The sequence below is a fragment of the Anser anser genome, assembly GCF_964211835.1.
Source record: "Anser anser genome assembly, chromosome: 1".
NCBI lineage: Eukaryota > Metazoa > Chordata > Aves > Anseriformes > Anatidae > Anser > Anser anser.
In genome coordinates, this window is record NC_139720.1 from 51,573,533 (window position 1) to 51,590,536 (window position 17,004).

At 35.4% G+C, this 17,004-nt stretch overlaps 2 protein-coding genes across 11 annotated transcripts in view; both read left to right on the forward strand.

Annotated features, from left to right (window-relative positions):
• MGAT4C (MGAT4 family member C) overlaps positions 1-17,004 on the forward strand; it is a 427,868-nt gene that overhangs the window by 266,626 nt on the left and 144,238 nt on the right. The window lies entirely within an intron of this gene.
• Positions 3,324-16,135, forward strand: LOC310892400 (uncharacterized protein). 2 transcript variants are annotated; one of them, XR_014578078.1, is made up of 8 exons: positions 3,324-3,687; positions 4,028-4,168; positions 6,097-6,196; positions 6,907-7,081; positions 10,544-10,609; positions 11,071-11,191; positions 11,648-12,166; positions 16,119-16,135. XR_014578078.1 is itself a non-coding variant. In XM_083820115.1 (7 exons), exons 4-7 carry the CDS (start codon positions 7,017-7,019, stop codon positions 11,705-11,707), a joined length of 312 nt encoding a protein of 103 aa, XP_083676241.1. In that variant the 5' UTR covers positions 3,324-3,687; positions 4,028-4,168; positions 6,097-6,196; positions 6,907-7,016; the 3' UTR covers positions 11,708-16,112. The 2 variants fall into 2 exon arrangements, 1 of the variants encoding a protein (XP_083676241.1); XM_083820115.1 differs by lacking the exon at positions 16,119-16,135 and having other exon boundaries at positions 11,648-16,112.

Sequence of the window (17,004 nt, forward strand, 5' to 3'; positions counted from 1 at the left end):
CTAACACTAACACGTCCTGCACTAAACCATATCACTAAGTTCAACATCTAAACGTCTCTTAAAGACCTCCAGGGATGGTGACTCAACCACTTCCCTCAGCAGCCCCTTCCAATGCCTAACAACCCTTTCAGTAAAGAAGTTCTTCCTAATATCCAACCTAAACCTCCCCTGGCGCAACTTTAGCCCATTCCCCCTCGTTCTGTCACCAGGCACGTGGGAGAATAGACCAACCCCTACCTATGTTATAGGAAGAAATGATACATTTTTTTACTGAAAATCATTGGTCACTTCTCTTTCATTCTCTTGTTCTGCTTTTTTTTTTTATTATTTTATTTTTTTAATGTGATTTGTATTGGAAATTAAGATGCCAAAAATATTGTCAGTGACAGTATATCCATTATCTGTGCCAGTCATAAGACTTAACAAGTTAGTCTATTGAGAAAACAATTCATGGTGTAATGATAAGAATATATGAATTTTGCATTCCTGGATTTAATACACATTCATGCACATTTTAACCTTCCCATGATCTTTTGTAACCTGTTTAATATGTGTATTTCATTTAAATCATTTTTCATTGAAATAAAAGGTTTTATTTATTTATTTTTGTTCTGTTTGCTTGCTTCCTTTTTGTTTGTTGAATTGGTTTGTTATGACTACATATGGAAAAGATATGATTTAAAACCTATCATATTTTTACTGTTTGTAATATCAATAATACTAATGTTAAACTGGTATAACCAGTGTGTTACAGCAAGTCAAAGTATGAAAAACAGCGTGACTTGGTTAGGATCATGAAACTGCTCTGTTCTCCGCAGCTGTTATCTTTCCTCATCCAGCATCTCCATAGTCATCAGTGCTCTTAAGACACAGTTGATAGATAGTTTTTGTTCTGAAGACAAAGAGCACATATAAAGTCATAATTTATCAGTACTCTTCATGTCATCCACTTTCAACACATTATCTCTTATCTTTTTTTTTTTTTTACTGCAGAACAGACTTTTTTTTCCTTTTTTTTTTTTTCTAAAGAATATATTTCAAAATTTACTGGCCACCTACTAAGAAGTTTTCTCCACTAAAATTCTAAAAGAGCATTTGCACTATGCATTCTACGATACTTTTCTACTATATGTATAAGTGGCTGCTTAGTTCACAAAACATAAGCTCTGTATTATCACCATAAATAACATATTTTATGTACACTGAAGACTTTGTAAGAATATGGCATTCTAGCATTTAAGACTATATACCAGGCCACCTGTAAGTAATACACTCTAGTAAGGAATAAAGTGTAGTCTATGTAAGAATAAAAGATATGTAGAAGTTTAATTTGTCATGGTAAGATTAACTAGATACTGAAATTGGTGTATTTTTTTCCATCCAAATCAGCTCACATAATCAGATTTTGTTCACAATGTGTCTGTTTGGTTTGGGCCATTTACACCACAAAATTTTCAGGGGATTCTAACTTGCACGTCTTAGCATATTTTATCTCATGGATAATTATTTTACTCGTGACTCATACCTTTTTAGCAATTACTATGTCTTACCTTCACCATTAATCATACAAAAGCAAAGCTGGCATTCCCATTGTCTAAATTCATATTTTCTGATCTGTAATTCAGTTTTATGTCACTTTGCATAGCAATGAATCCTTTTTTATATATACATTTCCATCTAAACTCCTGTGTTTTCTGAGCAGAAATAAATGAACAAAGTCTTTCATTTTGGCCTAAAGTATGTTTTGACTAATAGGTTGGCCTCCAGATCCCCACACAGAACTGCTGTTTATTAAGTTCCAGAATTTACTCTTCTGAGTCTCTATAAGTTTGTGAAAGAACCACAAGGCCATGGCAGAGCTGTTTATCAAGTCTATTCTAGAAATTTTATGCTTCACATTTAACATATTAAGCTAAAACCATGTCTGATTACATTGTTCTCCTGATTGTTTGGCTTGGTTTGGTTGGTTCTTTATTTTTATTTATTTATTTATTTTCACAAGAGAACAAACTGAGTAGAATGAATACAAGGAGTGGCTGAGGGAGCTGGGATTGTTCAGCCTGGAGAAGAGGAGGCTCAGGGGCAACCTTATCACACTCTATAGATACCTTAAAGGAGGCTGTAGTGAGGTGGAGGTTGGTCTGTTCTCCCACATGCCTGGTGACAGAACGAGGGGGAATGGGCTAAAGTTGCGCCAGGGGAGGTTTAGGTCGGATATTAGGAAGAACTTCTTTACTGAAAGGGTTGTTAGGCATTGGAATGGGCTGCTGAGGGAAGTGGTTGCATCACCATCCCTGGAGGTCTTTAAAAGACGTTTAGATGTAGAGCTTAGTGCTATGGTTTAGTGGAGGACTTGGTAGTGTTGGGTCAGAGGTTGGACTAGATGATCTTGGAGGTCTCTTCCAACCTAGACGATTCTGTGATTCAGTGATTTTGTGAATATATATGTATATATATATTATGAGAGATATCAGACCATAAATAAACTAATATGAAATGTAATTTACTATAAATAAATACTGAATCAGGTTCCTATCCATTGAAATGGACAATTAGTTTCCATAGATGAAAAAAATAAAGTTGATGTAGATCAAAAGATATAAATGCAACAAGTGCTAGATAAGATTCTTTCATTTTTCCATAGAGCAACAGGGTTTTCTGTCACTTAAAGCTAAGAGATAAAAATATACTATTTTAAAGTTCATTTAATATTGGATATTGCTAGCAACATAGCAAAAATATTTAGTGCCACTGTATTTAGGACATCATATATTTGGTAGCATGTTTATGCTTCATTTACCAGAGAATGTCTGGGTTGCTACTTAACATTCAAAGAATAAGTGCACATCTACATTTGTGCATTTCTTTACTTCTGTTGTTAGTTTTAAATACTTACAAAGATACAACAATGCACCTGGTAACAGTGTGATGTTCTTGAATTTACACCTTTTTTCAGTGTGTACCTTTATTATATCTCATGTCTTAAGAGGTGGCAATGTAAAGTCATTAAAAAAGTGAGTTCACCAGGTGCTGCGTGAGTTAACCTTTCCTTTAATACCTCTTCTGTACAATATTTTATGATTACTGTCATTTAGTAAACAAATTATGAAAATGCAGTTCCCTGGGGGTCTAGTTTAATAATTTAGATAAATTAGTTTTTAGATTCTTTTTTTTTTTTTTTTTTTAATTGCTGTCTTCAATGACTAAGTAACAAGCACCTGCCACCCCTGCCCCCCAGAGTGGGGACTCTTTGCACAATCTCCTCCCCATGAAAGAATAAAATAAAATAAAATAAAATAAAATAAAATAAAATAAAATAAAATAAAATAAAATAAAATAAAATAAAATAAAATTTAAAAATAAAACCTCTCGAGCGTATACATATAATGGTTAGAGAAACACGTTGCAATTCGTGGCTGGCAGTTTAGGGTTAAGGTATGATTCCAGGTGAGAGAAGCCAATGAGAGGACGCTCGGTTGATGTGTCTGACATCATCCTGCACGGGAGCACCCAGCCCGGCCGGGGCAGCTCCCAGCCTCGGCACCAGTGCCGCCGTGATGGATGCTTACAGCTCTTCGTTGAGAGCCAATTATCTCGCTTTTGTGTGAGGCCCAAGCATCGCTCACGCCGCCGGCTCGCACACGGCACGGCCGGATCGAGCTGAACCAATTGTTTTCCCTGTGTCTGGTAAGAGTCTGGTCTATTTTACCTTCTCTTTTGGAATAAAGGAGATGTGCCTAATCTGTAAAGGGAATTGCTTTCATAGTTAGAGGCTTACAAGGCTATAATATGTAAAGAGTAGCTTTTATTGACAGAAGGGAGAAGCTTTAAAAGGGAATGTTTTAAAGGAAAAGCAAGTCTGTATCTGGCAAACTCTACAGTATGGAAATAAATAGCTTGGGTGTTTATGCTGCACTTCATATTAACTAAAGAGGATTAGGCTGACAAGATCGTTGCTCAGACCGATAATTTAATGCCTGTATTTTTTCCTTTCTTTTAATACCTGTGTTTTTACTTTGAAATCTAGCTTTTGTTGATGAACAAAGAAATGGAGGGATTTAAAGAGAAAGATTTTTATGTAATATCAACTTTAAAAAATATTGTGGAATACTTTTGCAGAAATTAGTTCAAAATCATGAAGATTAATACCAAGATGTCCAAGTTTCAGGTACTAGAATAAGTTATAGTTACTTTGTTCTGCCAATTTCTATAATTTAAAGTAATAAAATACTGAGCCAATTATTAAAAGTGTTCAATGTACAATATGCCTATACCAACCACACAGCATAGTTTTCTTTGTTTGTATGCTTTTCCCTTTATAATCTGTAGTAAGCATTAAAATAAATGTCTCACTTTGCAGTTCTATGAGAGTATATACAGAGCTTGAAGAAGTGATTATATCCTTCACATTGTTAACAGCTCTGTGGTTTGCACAGAGAAAGAGGGGAGGGATTCTGTCTGTGCAACTTCCTAATTTTGCAATAGAATTTAAAGCTTCTACACTGATGTGGATTTAAGAGATTAGAATTGACAATGACATTGACAAATCAGATGCAATAAAGGATTTAATTGACTGAAGGAGTTCAGGGGTTACTGTGTGAAGAATCCAATAACCAGTTTAACTAGTCAAGCAGTGTACCTAAGAGGAGATAATAAATAGCAGACTCTAGTTAATTTAAAAGCCTAATGGCTTTTTTTTTTTGTGTGTGTGTGTGTGTGTGTGTGATTAGAACTCACTAAATACCTAGGCCACATAATAACTCGCTGTATTTATTTTAGTAATCCACGATTGTATGATATAAAGTTTTAAATAATGAGATATGTAATGAGTCTTATAAGTGCTGGTAAAATTGAGATATATTGACATTCAGTCAAGCTATGATTAGGTTTTCTGTAATCAGTATCAGAAGAGTAAGTTATTTTCAGCTCAAACACCAGTTAAGAGAGTACAGTTTCTCAGCCCTGTTATACTTTTGCACTTTCTATTACTATAGGTTTGTTCTTGCAGCTCTTAATATTTATTGTTGTTAATTTAGCTCTGCAAATTAATGTGCCTAAACTATCCCAAGCTTCTCTTAAATGCCCTAGCTATATTATGGATGGAGTTAGAATAACACGCATTTGTTAAGGTGAGACCTTCATAATGGTCTGTTGCCTTTCCACTAAAAAAAGCCAGATATTACAGTTCAAAGGTGGGCTCAACATGGACTCCAAAGAGAGGAGTATTTTGCATTTTACTACCTTACCCTTCTTTCTTAGGTAATTATCAAACTTAACTAGTAATTATTGTATGCCAGCCTTGCAGGCATACTTTTCAATTAATTGTTTTGGAGTTAAAAAGTAAATGTATTTGAACCTCTGCTATCTACACATTGCGTAAGTCCAAGCAGTTTTTCCATGCTTTATTGCTAGGCTTCATGTCAGAGTTTACAGTATTTTTATTCCTGCTTGGTTTAGCCAAAAGCCACATATGAACAAGTTTTCTGTAATTTCTGCCAAAATACTAGGTGATGAATAAAATGTAGATTTAATGCTGATTTGCTAGATACTCACAATGTTCTGATCCAAAGCATTTAAAAACTGCTTTTAATATATTAGTCCTTTTAAGTGTTAATGTACATTGCCTTATCAGATATTAATAATAGACCTATGCAAGCCAAGGATACTTAATGATATGATAATCCAAGCAGAGAGCAAACAAATCATATGGGAAATGAAGCATTCTAATTTAGTTTAATCTTTCAAATGGAAAACAAAAAATCCTTTTCTAGAAGACCATTTTATAGGAAAAAATATCGGTATGTTTTTTGCTTACTTTCAGTCAGAAACTAAGTTTACCTTAATAAAAAAAAATAAAAATAAAAAATGTGGAAAACCACAGTCCTCAGGTGAAAAAAAAAAAAAATAGTGCTGAAAACTCTGGTTTATCTTCAGAATAATAAAGAAAATTATGATAATGCTGGCATATGAACTGCACAGTAGATTGGCCATTAGTTTGGGAAAGAGTCCTCCCTGTCCTGTTCTTGAATGACAGATTATGTCCACAAGGCATGCTCTATGAAGTCTATATTATATCTGTATCCCACCCTATTACAGGAAGAATTCACATTAGGATCCTTGATCTTCAAAAGAGGTCATTTTGTTTGTCTGATTTTCTATGAATGAGTCAACTTCTACATTTTCACAATGGCATCAGGTAACAAACCTTACAATGAAGATTTGAGTCATTCCTCCTACACAAGATACTCACATCTCTTGTCAGATCATTTTGAGTGATATGATAAAATGGGATTTTTTTATAAATAAATTTAAAAGTTGTCAATGAAAATATATATGTCAGGTAAGCATAAGTATGCTAATTACAGTGATTGGTGAAAAAGTATCGTATCACCAGTAGTAAAAACACGAAATAAAAGAAATTATTGTTCCTTTGCAACAGGCTAACAAAAGTTATCCCTAGAAAGTTCAAATTAAAGAGGATTCTGATGGTATATTTTCAGTTGTATCCAGTTTGTGACAAGCGCAGGAAAGAGAGTTCATTCATACTCTCAGCCTTGGTCCAAATGCCAGTTGTTTTTTTCTTTTTTGTTTGTTTATCTAGGATAGACTACATCCAGAGTTCTATGTGAACTCCTATATTATAAAAACAGCCATTATACCATCGGCTGCAGTCAGTCTCCTTGACCATCCTAAGAACTCTGAGGTTTGCTATGTATAAAGGTGCTAGAGAAGGGGGATCAAGAGATTATTCTGTGCCTCTGTCCTTTGTCTGCTTTTATTTAATTACCCAAACAAACAAACAAACGATAAATGGATAGATAGGTTTTACTTCAGAATTATGAAGATTTTTTTTCTTATTTTATTTTCTTGTTTTAATTTTATTTTTCCTTGTTGTTTATCTGACAGTGAAGTCAAAGAGAACAAAGATTACAAAGAGTATTTCTACTGTGGGAAATCTGCATCTATCCCTCCAAGTAACTGTATTCCTTTGAAAAGATGTCAAGATATGTAGAGATATGAACAGCGTGGACCTTGGATGCCCTCCAGTAGGTCATCTGTCTGTGATTAGAGGACCAATAAGGTAGACCACGCATCTGTCACACAGTACAGACTGAAAACATTTTGTTCTCTATTTTGTTTCCTGTTTTGTTTTGAATCTCACATGAAGTCCAACGGAAGCCCTAATACACAAAGATTGCACTACAAGACGATCATGAGCAAAGATTTACAACCCAGATTTTAAGGGGGTTTTGCAAGCTCACTTTTGATCTTTGCCTCCGTGTAACATGAGACCCTTTTGTTTCTATAATTGTATATTTACAGCATAAGAATGTGGCACGGTCAGTGCATAGAGTCATTTCTACATGGTTTAGTAAAGGTGATGTGAATCTTAACTAATTTCAGTCAGCAAGGTTCTTCTTATAATCTATGGAAAGAAAGAAGAATCTTCAAATAATGATTCATCTCATCCTTAAGACAATTACTTCAAATAGATGGGCTAAATCACTCTCTGGAGGGGCCAAATGTGCTCCATGGACAACTTTCCTGAAAACTTTACATTATATGTCTAACTTCCAGACTTTTAAATAAGATCTAATTGAGATCTTTAAGATTTCTGAGTAGGAGTGAATTTCACCAGTAATATAAACAAACAAACAAATAATCTTACCCATCATTTGCTTCACATTGGAGTCACAGTTCTTAGAAAGTCTCAGGATTTCCTCTCTGCAGCAGCAAGGGAGTTGACCAGAGCGCTTGGCCCAAGACTTTGAGGTTTCACAGATATTTGCTACAAGTCAGATAATGTAAATGTTTAGGAAGCATAGTTTTTAAGGCTGGCAATGAGGGGAAGCATGCTCTATCTTTTTCACTCAGTCAAGCATTACTCCCTGTACTTAAAACTCCTCTTATTGCTATTCCTGGACATTTGTTTGGAGACTCTACCTATTGTTCATATACACCTCATATTTTCAAAGTATTACAGTGCAGCTAAATTTAATTGGATTTTTCTTTTTAAAAGACACATTTTTTTTTTTCTTTTCTTCAAGTCTCTACACTAACATTAGGGAATCCTCAGACATTCCAACTATTAATTATGGACAAAAAAAGTGTGCCTTGCCTGGTCTCATTCTTTGACAACAGCATCAGGTGTCTGGTATCTGTAATTTCAGGACAAATGGTCAGTGTCTATCCATCTTCTAAGTAACTGTAAATTGCTATTTTTAAACAGGAATATTGGGCAGTCAGCCTGTCCTTCCAGTTGTCAGTCCATGCTTCTGGATCAGCTTTCTGCAGCAGTTCTTAAGCAATCTTAATATGAATTGTATGATAGTTTAGTCTGCCTCTCTGTGTAAAACAGCCCATAGAATTTCATCCAGCAAATCAGGCCAATGGTTTTGTTTGAATACTTTATTCCAGTTTAAAAATGCATACACAAATGCTATTAAGAATGTATCAAACATAGTTGTTCTTATAAATCAGGCTGGAAATTACTGGATACAATGCACAGATATATTGCCTATTAGCTATCAGAATCAATCACTCCATAAACTTCGGATTTGGGATCTGGACTTTCTGAGAATGTTACCTAGCTGAGAAGTGAATTCTTATAGCTATAGACAAGTGGATAAAGAGAATGTGGATGTATATTTCCAAAAGTGTGAAATTAGAATATGATATGAAAATGCTTCTCTCCTACCCATTCCTCGGTTTACAAATGTAACAATTAAATAAAATGTTGTGGTCAAATTTCCAATGAGTAAGAAGATTTACTACCTGCTGAATGAAACATAATCTAAATAATCTGATGCAATCTATCATAGGATAATATCACATTATCACTCACAAATGGGAAATATGGCTTTCACAGTTGCCAAGCTGTACTTAGCCACATCTGATGGTCTCCATTAATTTTTAACAATAGTCCTGTCACCAGATCAGTGAGCTGTAGAAAATACCGTGGAGATGTCACATTCCTTGATGATTGCAGTTAATGCTGCTGCCCCTTTGAATCAGCATGAAATGTAGACAGTTTTATGACTGAATCTGCAATCTGGGGTTTGATCGTGCTATTTATAGCATTGCTAATGGTCTGTAGCACTGACAAGGGGTGTGTTGAAGTCATTCTCTCAGTTACCCTTGTTTTCATTTGTAAAGGCAGAGCAGACATCTGGATCCTACATATCAGTAACTAGACAGAAAATAACAGTACAAAGAAGTCATGACTTTCAGTGGTGAGATATTTTAATAAGTTAGATTTTTGTATGTGTGTACATGCATGTATTTGTTTGTTTTTAACAATACTGTTCTTTTAGAGAAATGCGGGCAAATTATTTTGATTTGGTTTCTAAAATGTCAGATGCAGTCACATGGCAAAACAAAAGAAAGCTTAGTGATATCTCAATAAAGTAAAGCTGAAGTGAAGAAGCATCAATGCATGGGTTTTAAATAGTAGAATTAATGTTATCATGCATTACTATACTAGTAAAATGCAATTTTAAAATTTTATTGAAGTATCTTAGAAAGACTGCCTCACTTCCCAAAGGATAGCTTTATGTTCATGCCTTCATTTTGCTTCCAAACCTAATTCCTAAAATGTATAGTATCTAGGTTTTTTTTGTTTGTTTGTTTTTTAGGTTCAAAAATATGTACTTTGGAAATAAATATTTGGGAATAATTCTTTCATGCCTTCATTTTGCTTCCAAACCTAATTCCTAAAATGTATAGTATCTAGGTTTTTTTTGTTTGTTTGTTTTTTAGGTTCAAAAATATGTACTTTGGAAATAAATATTTGGGAATAATTCTTGCCAAATTAATGGCATTAGAATACTTAGAGATACCTAAATATTCCCATGCCCCCAAACACCCAAATTTCTCAAGAAATGTATTTAAAGCCATTGTTCTTGTGATTATTGCAGCACCCCATGTACTAAGAACAATAGGAACTATAACATCTTGCTTCATCATTTCATCTTATAGTTCATGTAGAATCATGGGGGGGTGGGGGGGGTGGGGGGGGGGTGGGGAGGAAGCAACAGCCAAGTGTATTAATGACTCCTAGAAATAATGGTACTTGATTTCCTATGAGTTTATGTCCGTTAATTGACTGATTTTTTTAAGTGATTTTTACTAAGATTCTTGTTTTCCATGGTTGTAAAACTAAGCCATTCTTCTTTCTGCAGGAGTAACAAGTAACAAGTACTGACGTGTGCTAACTGGTAATAATCAAGTACCCTCACTTAGCATACCAGGAGAACTGTCTTTTCTCAGTGCCTCTCCTTTCAGGGTCCTCTGACATGGAGTACAGAGAGTAAGAGTTGAGTTACCATGTTCTACTTCAGTAGGCACGAGACAGTTGTCCCCAAGATGTCTGACTGATGTCTTCAAGAGTTATTAGTTGGGGATGTAGAGTAAACATCATTTCTCAAGTAAACAAACAGTGGAATTGAGTTTAAATGTATAGATGCTAGAACTGTATCACTAGAGCTCTGATGACTCTCATCATCTGAGGAGATCACTGGAGAATGTGTCTGTCCTTTTCCAGAGGGATGCCAGAAAGGACCTTCAAAATTGCAGTTTTTAGAACCACACTATGGAATGAACCATGGAGGTAATACATTTCATGGACATTGTCCTATGAGGACACAGTCTATAAAATATTTCCCAAAACATGCTGAGCATTTCATATGCACTTATAGGTGTGGTATATCTTCCAATTTTTTACGGTTAGTTTTGCCTATGTTCTAATTTAGCTTGCATAAATATGATTTAGTAAGACATCTTCGTATCCTGTCTGTCCTGTTTTTTATGGGTGTTTTGAAGTATTGGTAATTTATTGAAACCTTTCCAGAAGAGGTAAAATTTCTAAAGGCTGAAGATCTCTAAAATGATTAATTTCTTTGTCTGGCTTAACCAAAAATTTCTAACAGGTTATGTTTCATTCCTGGGCTGGGTAATTATTTCTTCCCTGTAGCTGAGAGAGACCTTTAGGTTACCTCTAAATTAGAAGTAGACAACAGAATAAGCAGACCCAAATCCTCAGTGGGCTTGTTAACTTCTTTCCTGCGACAGAGAGAAGAGGCATCAGTTTCTTGTGCTCTTGCAGTTGAATTCCCTCCTGGACCTTACAATGCTTCACATCAAAGCTGCAACAGACTATCTGAGCTCCAGAAAAGCTATACTAAGAGAAACGGTTAGACTGACTTTGCTAAGACTTTCAGAAATTCAAGAAAGAACAACTATGACAGACATTTACAATATAAATAAATATACTTAATTGTACAGACAATAAAAGATAATTGATTAGATTCTGCTTGCTACATTCCTCTAGATGAACCCAGAGACTAAAACTATATGTTTGAGCTATAGTTGCACTTCCATTATGGACAGCTTTACTCATTTTCTGTTCTTTGGATGCATTAGAAAGATAATTTTTAACTTGGCTTCCTATTAAGCATTCTATTTCCAAAGTATGCTCTACATTAAGTTCCAGGAACTGTATTGCATTTGAGGTAAAATCTTTTAGGCAGCTCCATTCTTGTGTTTAACAAGATGACAGGAATCTGGAAATTTAATAATAAAATAAACATCTGAGTTCTAGGTGGTTCTCAGCCTGAAAGCATTGAAACCTATGTTGTTGTCTTTACAGGATCATACTACATACCAGCAGACAGTGTGGAGACAGTGCTCTTCTCAACCAGCCAGCTGATTATGGCTGTGTAACAACAGGAAATCAGTAATATATTAATTCTGGCTATGTGGAAAATCATTTAGCACTGAGCTTTGTAGTACTCTGAAGAATGAAAAATTATTGTTTTGAATTATTTTGGATTTTTTTCCAGTGAATATTTAATACAAAATACATCCCTGGTGCATACCATAGACCTTGTTTGTGTATTATGACCACGTTCTCTTTGGAATGAGAACTCCAGACTTCTGAATCACTGCTGGCCTCTAACAGAAAGAGAAAAAAAAAAAGAAAAGAACAAAAAAAAACAGGCGACATTGCGCACTTCAGTAGTTATCCTGGTCTGGATGACTGGGAACTAGGACAGTGATGCAAACCACAGTCTGTATCTACGCCACAGCTAGACACGGTGGACAGCTTAATGTGATTCTGTGTTCAGCATATAAACTTAATTGACAGTCACTCAAAGACATTTAACTGGTAAGTATAGGGCATCTAACATAGGTAATCTGCATTGTGCACTAATCATCTGTATTTTATGTGGTATAATACTTAAACCTACTGTCTAAAATAAGCAGTCTTATCTTGACCTTATGCTCTCTGAAAAATATTACTCAGAGTATATATTAGTCTGCATTATTCTCTTAATGGTTTGGTGCCACTTTTAAAGTCTGTTCTTAAATTACAAAAGATGTATTTAATGGTATATTTGGCATGAAGGTCTCTTACACTACTGTGAATTCCTTACCTTTAAGTCTACATTACTACTCTTTATACCTTAAAGTCGATTAATAAAATTATTCTGTGAAGGACAGAGAAAATGAAGACAATTTGAATATTTGTTGTGGTGGCTTTTCCTTGGGTAGAGCCTATTGTGAGTCTCATCTTCCATCAATGCAAACCCACTAGTTTAAGGAGGTGCACTCTGAGACTAACAGTTTCAAAATGAAACCTTTTAATCAGCCAGTAAAAGCCCATCATAAACACACATGCAAATTTTAAAATAATTAATGGCTTAACCACTCGTTCCATTGCATTAAAAATCATTGCAAATATTTCTGCAAGATATTAAAATTACAACTTGGAGATTACAGTATGGCTTTTAAATATTTACATAGAATCATAGAACATCTTGAGTTGGAATATTGGAAGGGTTCTACAAGGATCAATAAGTCCAACTCTTGGGTCCCCAAAGGACCACCCAAAAAATCAGACCAAGTCTGAGAGCATTATCCAAACACTTCTTGAGCTCCGGCAGGCTCAGGGCCATGACTGTTTCCCTGGGGAGCCTGTTCCAGTGCCTGACCTACCTCTCAGTGAAGAACTTTTTCCAGATATCCAGACTGAACCGCCCCTGTCACAGCTTCAGGCTATTCCCTCGGGTCTTATCACTAGTCAACAGCAAGCAGAGATCAGTGCCTGCCCCTCTGCTCCCCTTGTGAGGAAAGTGTAGATCACAATGAAGTCTCCCCTCAGTCTTCTCCTCTCCAGGCTGAACAAACCAGGGGACCTCAGCTACTCCTCATACATCTTGCCTTCCAGACCCTTTACCATCTTCATAGCCCTGTTTTGGACACTCTCTAACTGTTTTATATTTTTCTTGTACAGTGCCACCCAAAACTGCACACAGTAGTTGAGTACATATTTACATAAAATATCATAACAGGAAGGGTTGTGAGGAGGTCTTTAGTCTTTTAAGGACCTCTTAGAACCACTTTTTCTTTTTGCTTGGCCAAATAAAGAGGAAAAATAATAAAAATTATTGATAGTAAAGAATGTTTGATACTGATAGGTTTTCTTGTTGGTAGCTCAAAGCTACATAGCTTAAAGCTCTGAGGTCTGCCTACTGCAGCTTTAGAAAGCCCTCTGATGTTTTGGATATAAAGATTCAGAGCTAATAAGAATGACTAGAAAGACCCACAGGAAAATGTGAGAGAGGATCCTCTTTCCCTGATCATTCAAATCAAGGACATGATCCACACACCTAGTGGTTTCTTCATGGCCTAGGTTCCCCTATACCTAGATATCACCAGGGAACACATCCATATGCAGCTTGAAAGAGTTGCTTATTACTTATATTAACTAATTTGATTGATTAACTAAATTAATTGGTACATAACTGAACTCTCTTCTCGTAACATTTAGCAATCACTCAGAGCCAAGAAATTTGACTATCTGCTTCATTCTCTATTTGTGCTCTGGGCAACCCTGTAAACCAATCGTTTGTCTTGCAAAATGACTGACTGCAAATAACTCATAACAGCATGACTTAAATTACAGTTCTCCTACTCTGCTATCATTTTTCTGCACGTTTTTTAAAACATCACTTATAGAATTATTAATAGAATTAGTCAATTAAAAACTCAGAAAACAACATAAAAGAAAAGGACAGTGTCTGGTAAAACATACTTAATTTTCTTAACTGGAACTCACTTTAATCATTAATGAGATACTGTAATAGTAAAACCATTATTGTATCTTTTATAATATAGAGATATAAAAATGAGACCTTGATAGAACAGCTCTTATTCAAGTCTTGATGAAATAAAAATAAAGATGATGCTGAAAATGTTTTTTGTTGTTTGTTTGTTTTTCCATTTCTGATTTGATTTGGTAAACAGTAGTGAGGTAATTCAGGCAGCCTTGGAAGAGATTTGTTGATGCTGCTTTCCAGTTGAATGCTAGATTGCATAGGTGACAGCTCTTCAGTGGTTATACCAATAAAAGCCAACTTTAGTGATATTAGGTATATTTTTTCTGCACTGCACTGTCTACTTTTGCAGCAGCAAAATTTGATAGGACTTACGAGATATTAGATGAAATCTTATGATTGACTTCCAATTTCATCACAAGTATCATTACAATATAGCTTCAGGTTTACAAATATAATTTGTTCATCTGAAAATAGTGCCTATATAGTGTCAATTTTGGTGCTAATGTGGATTTCCAGCAGAAGTGTAGGTAAATTCAATTTAACATGCCCAGAGGCAGAGACTTACGTACTCCATTCTGAAACTAATCAGTTATTCATTCATGAATCTCATTTTCCACAATGATCTCTATATACGTTACACTTCAACCTGTACACTGTTTTACTTTTCAAAAGTCAATATTCAGTTATGATCAGTGAAAAATATTGAATTGGTATCTATGATACCCCAAATAAGCTATGTGTAGTTCATTTCCCCCTTCAAAGAGCACCTCTGTCTTCCAAAGAGAATATTACTTGTCTGCTTTTTATGATAAACGCTCGCTACTTTCCGCTAGTTAAACAGAGAAAGCCAAAATTTAGATAAGAACATTTCAAGTTTTGTGAAAACCTATGGCAAGAGACAAAGACAGTGAAAGACAAGCCGGATCAGGACCTCCATCACTGTGTATTGTCTGGCAGAAGCCAGTGACCAAGTAGCATGAGCAGACTGGCTGGTGAAGTGGTGTTCCTAAAGCTTTAATCTGTCTCAGGGCTAGTAAAGATGTCACAAGTGTTCACTTCGTTTGGAGATGACTTAAGAAACAAAAGATACAAATTTATAAAAAAGTTTCTTCATCAGTTCTGTGTAGAGAACACTTTTTTTTCCTGATAAACCTTGCAGTGAGAATAGAACTTTCTTCCCATGCAGACAGCTTCCCACTAGCCTATAGTTAGTCTATTTGATTTCACTTGCATTTCTTGACCAGTGTTTTAATACTCCTGTTGTTATTTATTTATTTATTTCTAACATTGCTCTCTACCATTTTATCTCCTATTCAGTCATATTTATCCCTATCCCTTCTCTCATGTCTAGTGATCATGCCTTTAAGTTATTCTGTTATTCCAGTGTTTCTCAGCTTGCACCCTGTGGACCACAGGTGGTTCACAGATACCAGAAAGTGATATATGAGATGCAAAGGTTTTTGTTTTTAATCAGACGTATTCATATACACGGATTCAAGTAAAGAAACAAGCCAGAAAAAATTATAAACCTAGTTCCCAGTGTGCATTATGCGTTCTGCTTTATCCACATAGAATTCCCATTGAAAATCCCATTTGACCTGCAGTTAGAGGCATGATTTGTGTATCTAATGTGCTAGCACAGTTTTTTAGTGCATTAAATAAACACAGTTTGCACTCATGCTGTTACAATTCAGAATAATAAGGACATTACCTCTATATCTATTCTCTCTCTATATATATATCTGTATATATATAGATAACAGCCTACTCGTTGATCTTGTTTTAAACTTCTAGCTTTCAGTTTTTAATTTTTGGATTTACATTCTTTAATGATATCTGATCCCTACTGTTTTGGTACTTTACTTCAGTTGCATTATGGTCTTCTCAAACTAAGAAAAATACGATATACCTGTTTAGTGTTGTTACTGCTTTGCTACAAGGTAAGCAAACACCCTGTGACTTTCTTCTTTCTCAGTGATCATTTCTGCTATATTCAAGGTATAACTGTCCCTACATGGTCATTTGGCTTTTGAGTTCAGCTGTTGTCATCCTGCTCTCTTGCAATGCTGTAAGAAAAATGAACTCATGTCTTCTCTTTGTCCAAAAGAGTGCTACCAAGATAATCAAGGGAATGGAGCACCTCACCTATAAGTTGGGACTGCTCAGCCTGGAGAAGAGGAGACTCAGGGTTGATCTTATCAATGTGTATAAATACCTGAAGGGAGGATTCAATGAAGACCAAGACAAGCTATTTTCAGTGGTGGCCAGAGCTAGGACAAGAGGGAATGCACACAAACTGGAACACAAGAGGTTCCAACAAAACATCAGGAAACAATTCTTTACTGTGCGGGTGACTTTAGTACTAGAACAGGTTGCCCGGAGAGTTTGTAGAATCTCTCTCCTTGGAGATCTTCAAAAGCCAACTGGTCCTGGGCAACCTGATCTAGCTGGCCCTGCTTGAGCAAGGGGGTAGGACCAGATGACCTCCCAGAGGTCCCTTCCAACCCTAACTATTCTGTGATTCTCTGATTCTTACAGTGCAATCTGTAAAACCTGTTCAAATCAGGAGGAAGTAGATGACAGATTAGTATCTTCAAGAACAAGTATTCAAGAATGAGTTCTTCAGACTCATATAATGTTTCCTTATGCTCTGCATTACTGCAGTTTGATGGTAATTAATTTATTTGGTTCCTTTTATAATTATTTAGTAAATGTTCTATTTTGTGTGGTTTTGCTCCTGTAGTTTTTAAGTGGTGAGGTGTTATATACTGATAACACTAATCAATATTTAACGTTATCAGTAAAACAAAACACTTTGTGTAGCTTAAAAATAGGCAAAGTTTTTTGTTATATTTTCAAACGTGTATCTTGTCCAGCTCAGAAA

Bases quoted from the DNA above. Each gene is read 5' to 3' on its own strand.
- LOC310892400 (XM_083820115.1), top strand. From the start codon at position 7,017: ATGAACAGCGTGGACCTTGGATGCCCTCCAGTAGGTCATCTGTCTGTG. The intron at 7,082-10,543 runs GTAGACCACGCA...GTCCTTTTCCAG, and splicing joins GTGATTAGAGGACCAATAAG to AGGGATGCCAGAAAGGACCT. The intron at 11,192-11,647 runs GTTAGACTGACT...TTGTCTTTACAG, and splicing joins AAGCTATACTAAGAGAAACG to GATCATACTACATACCAGCA.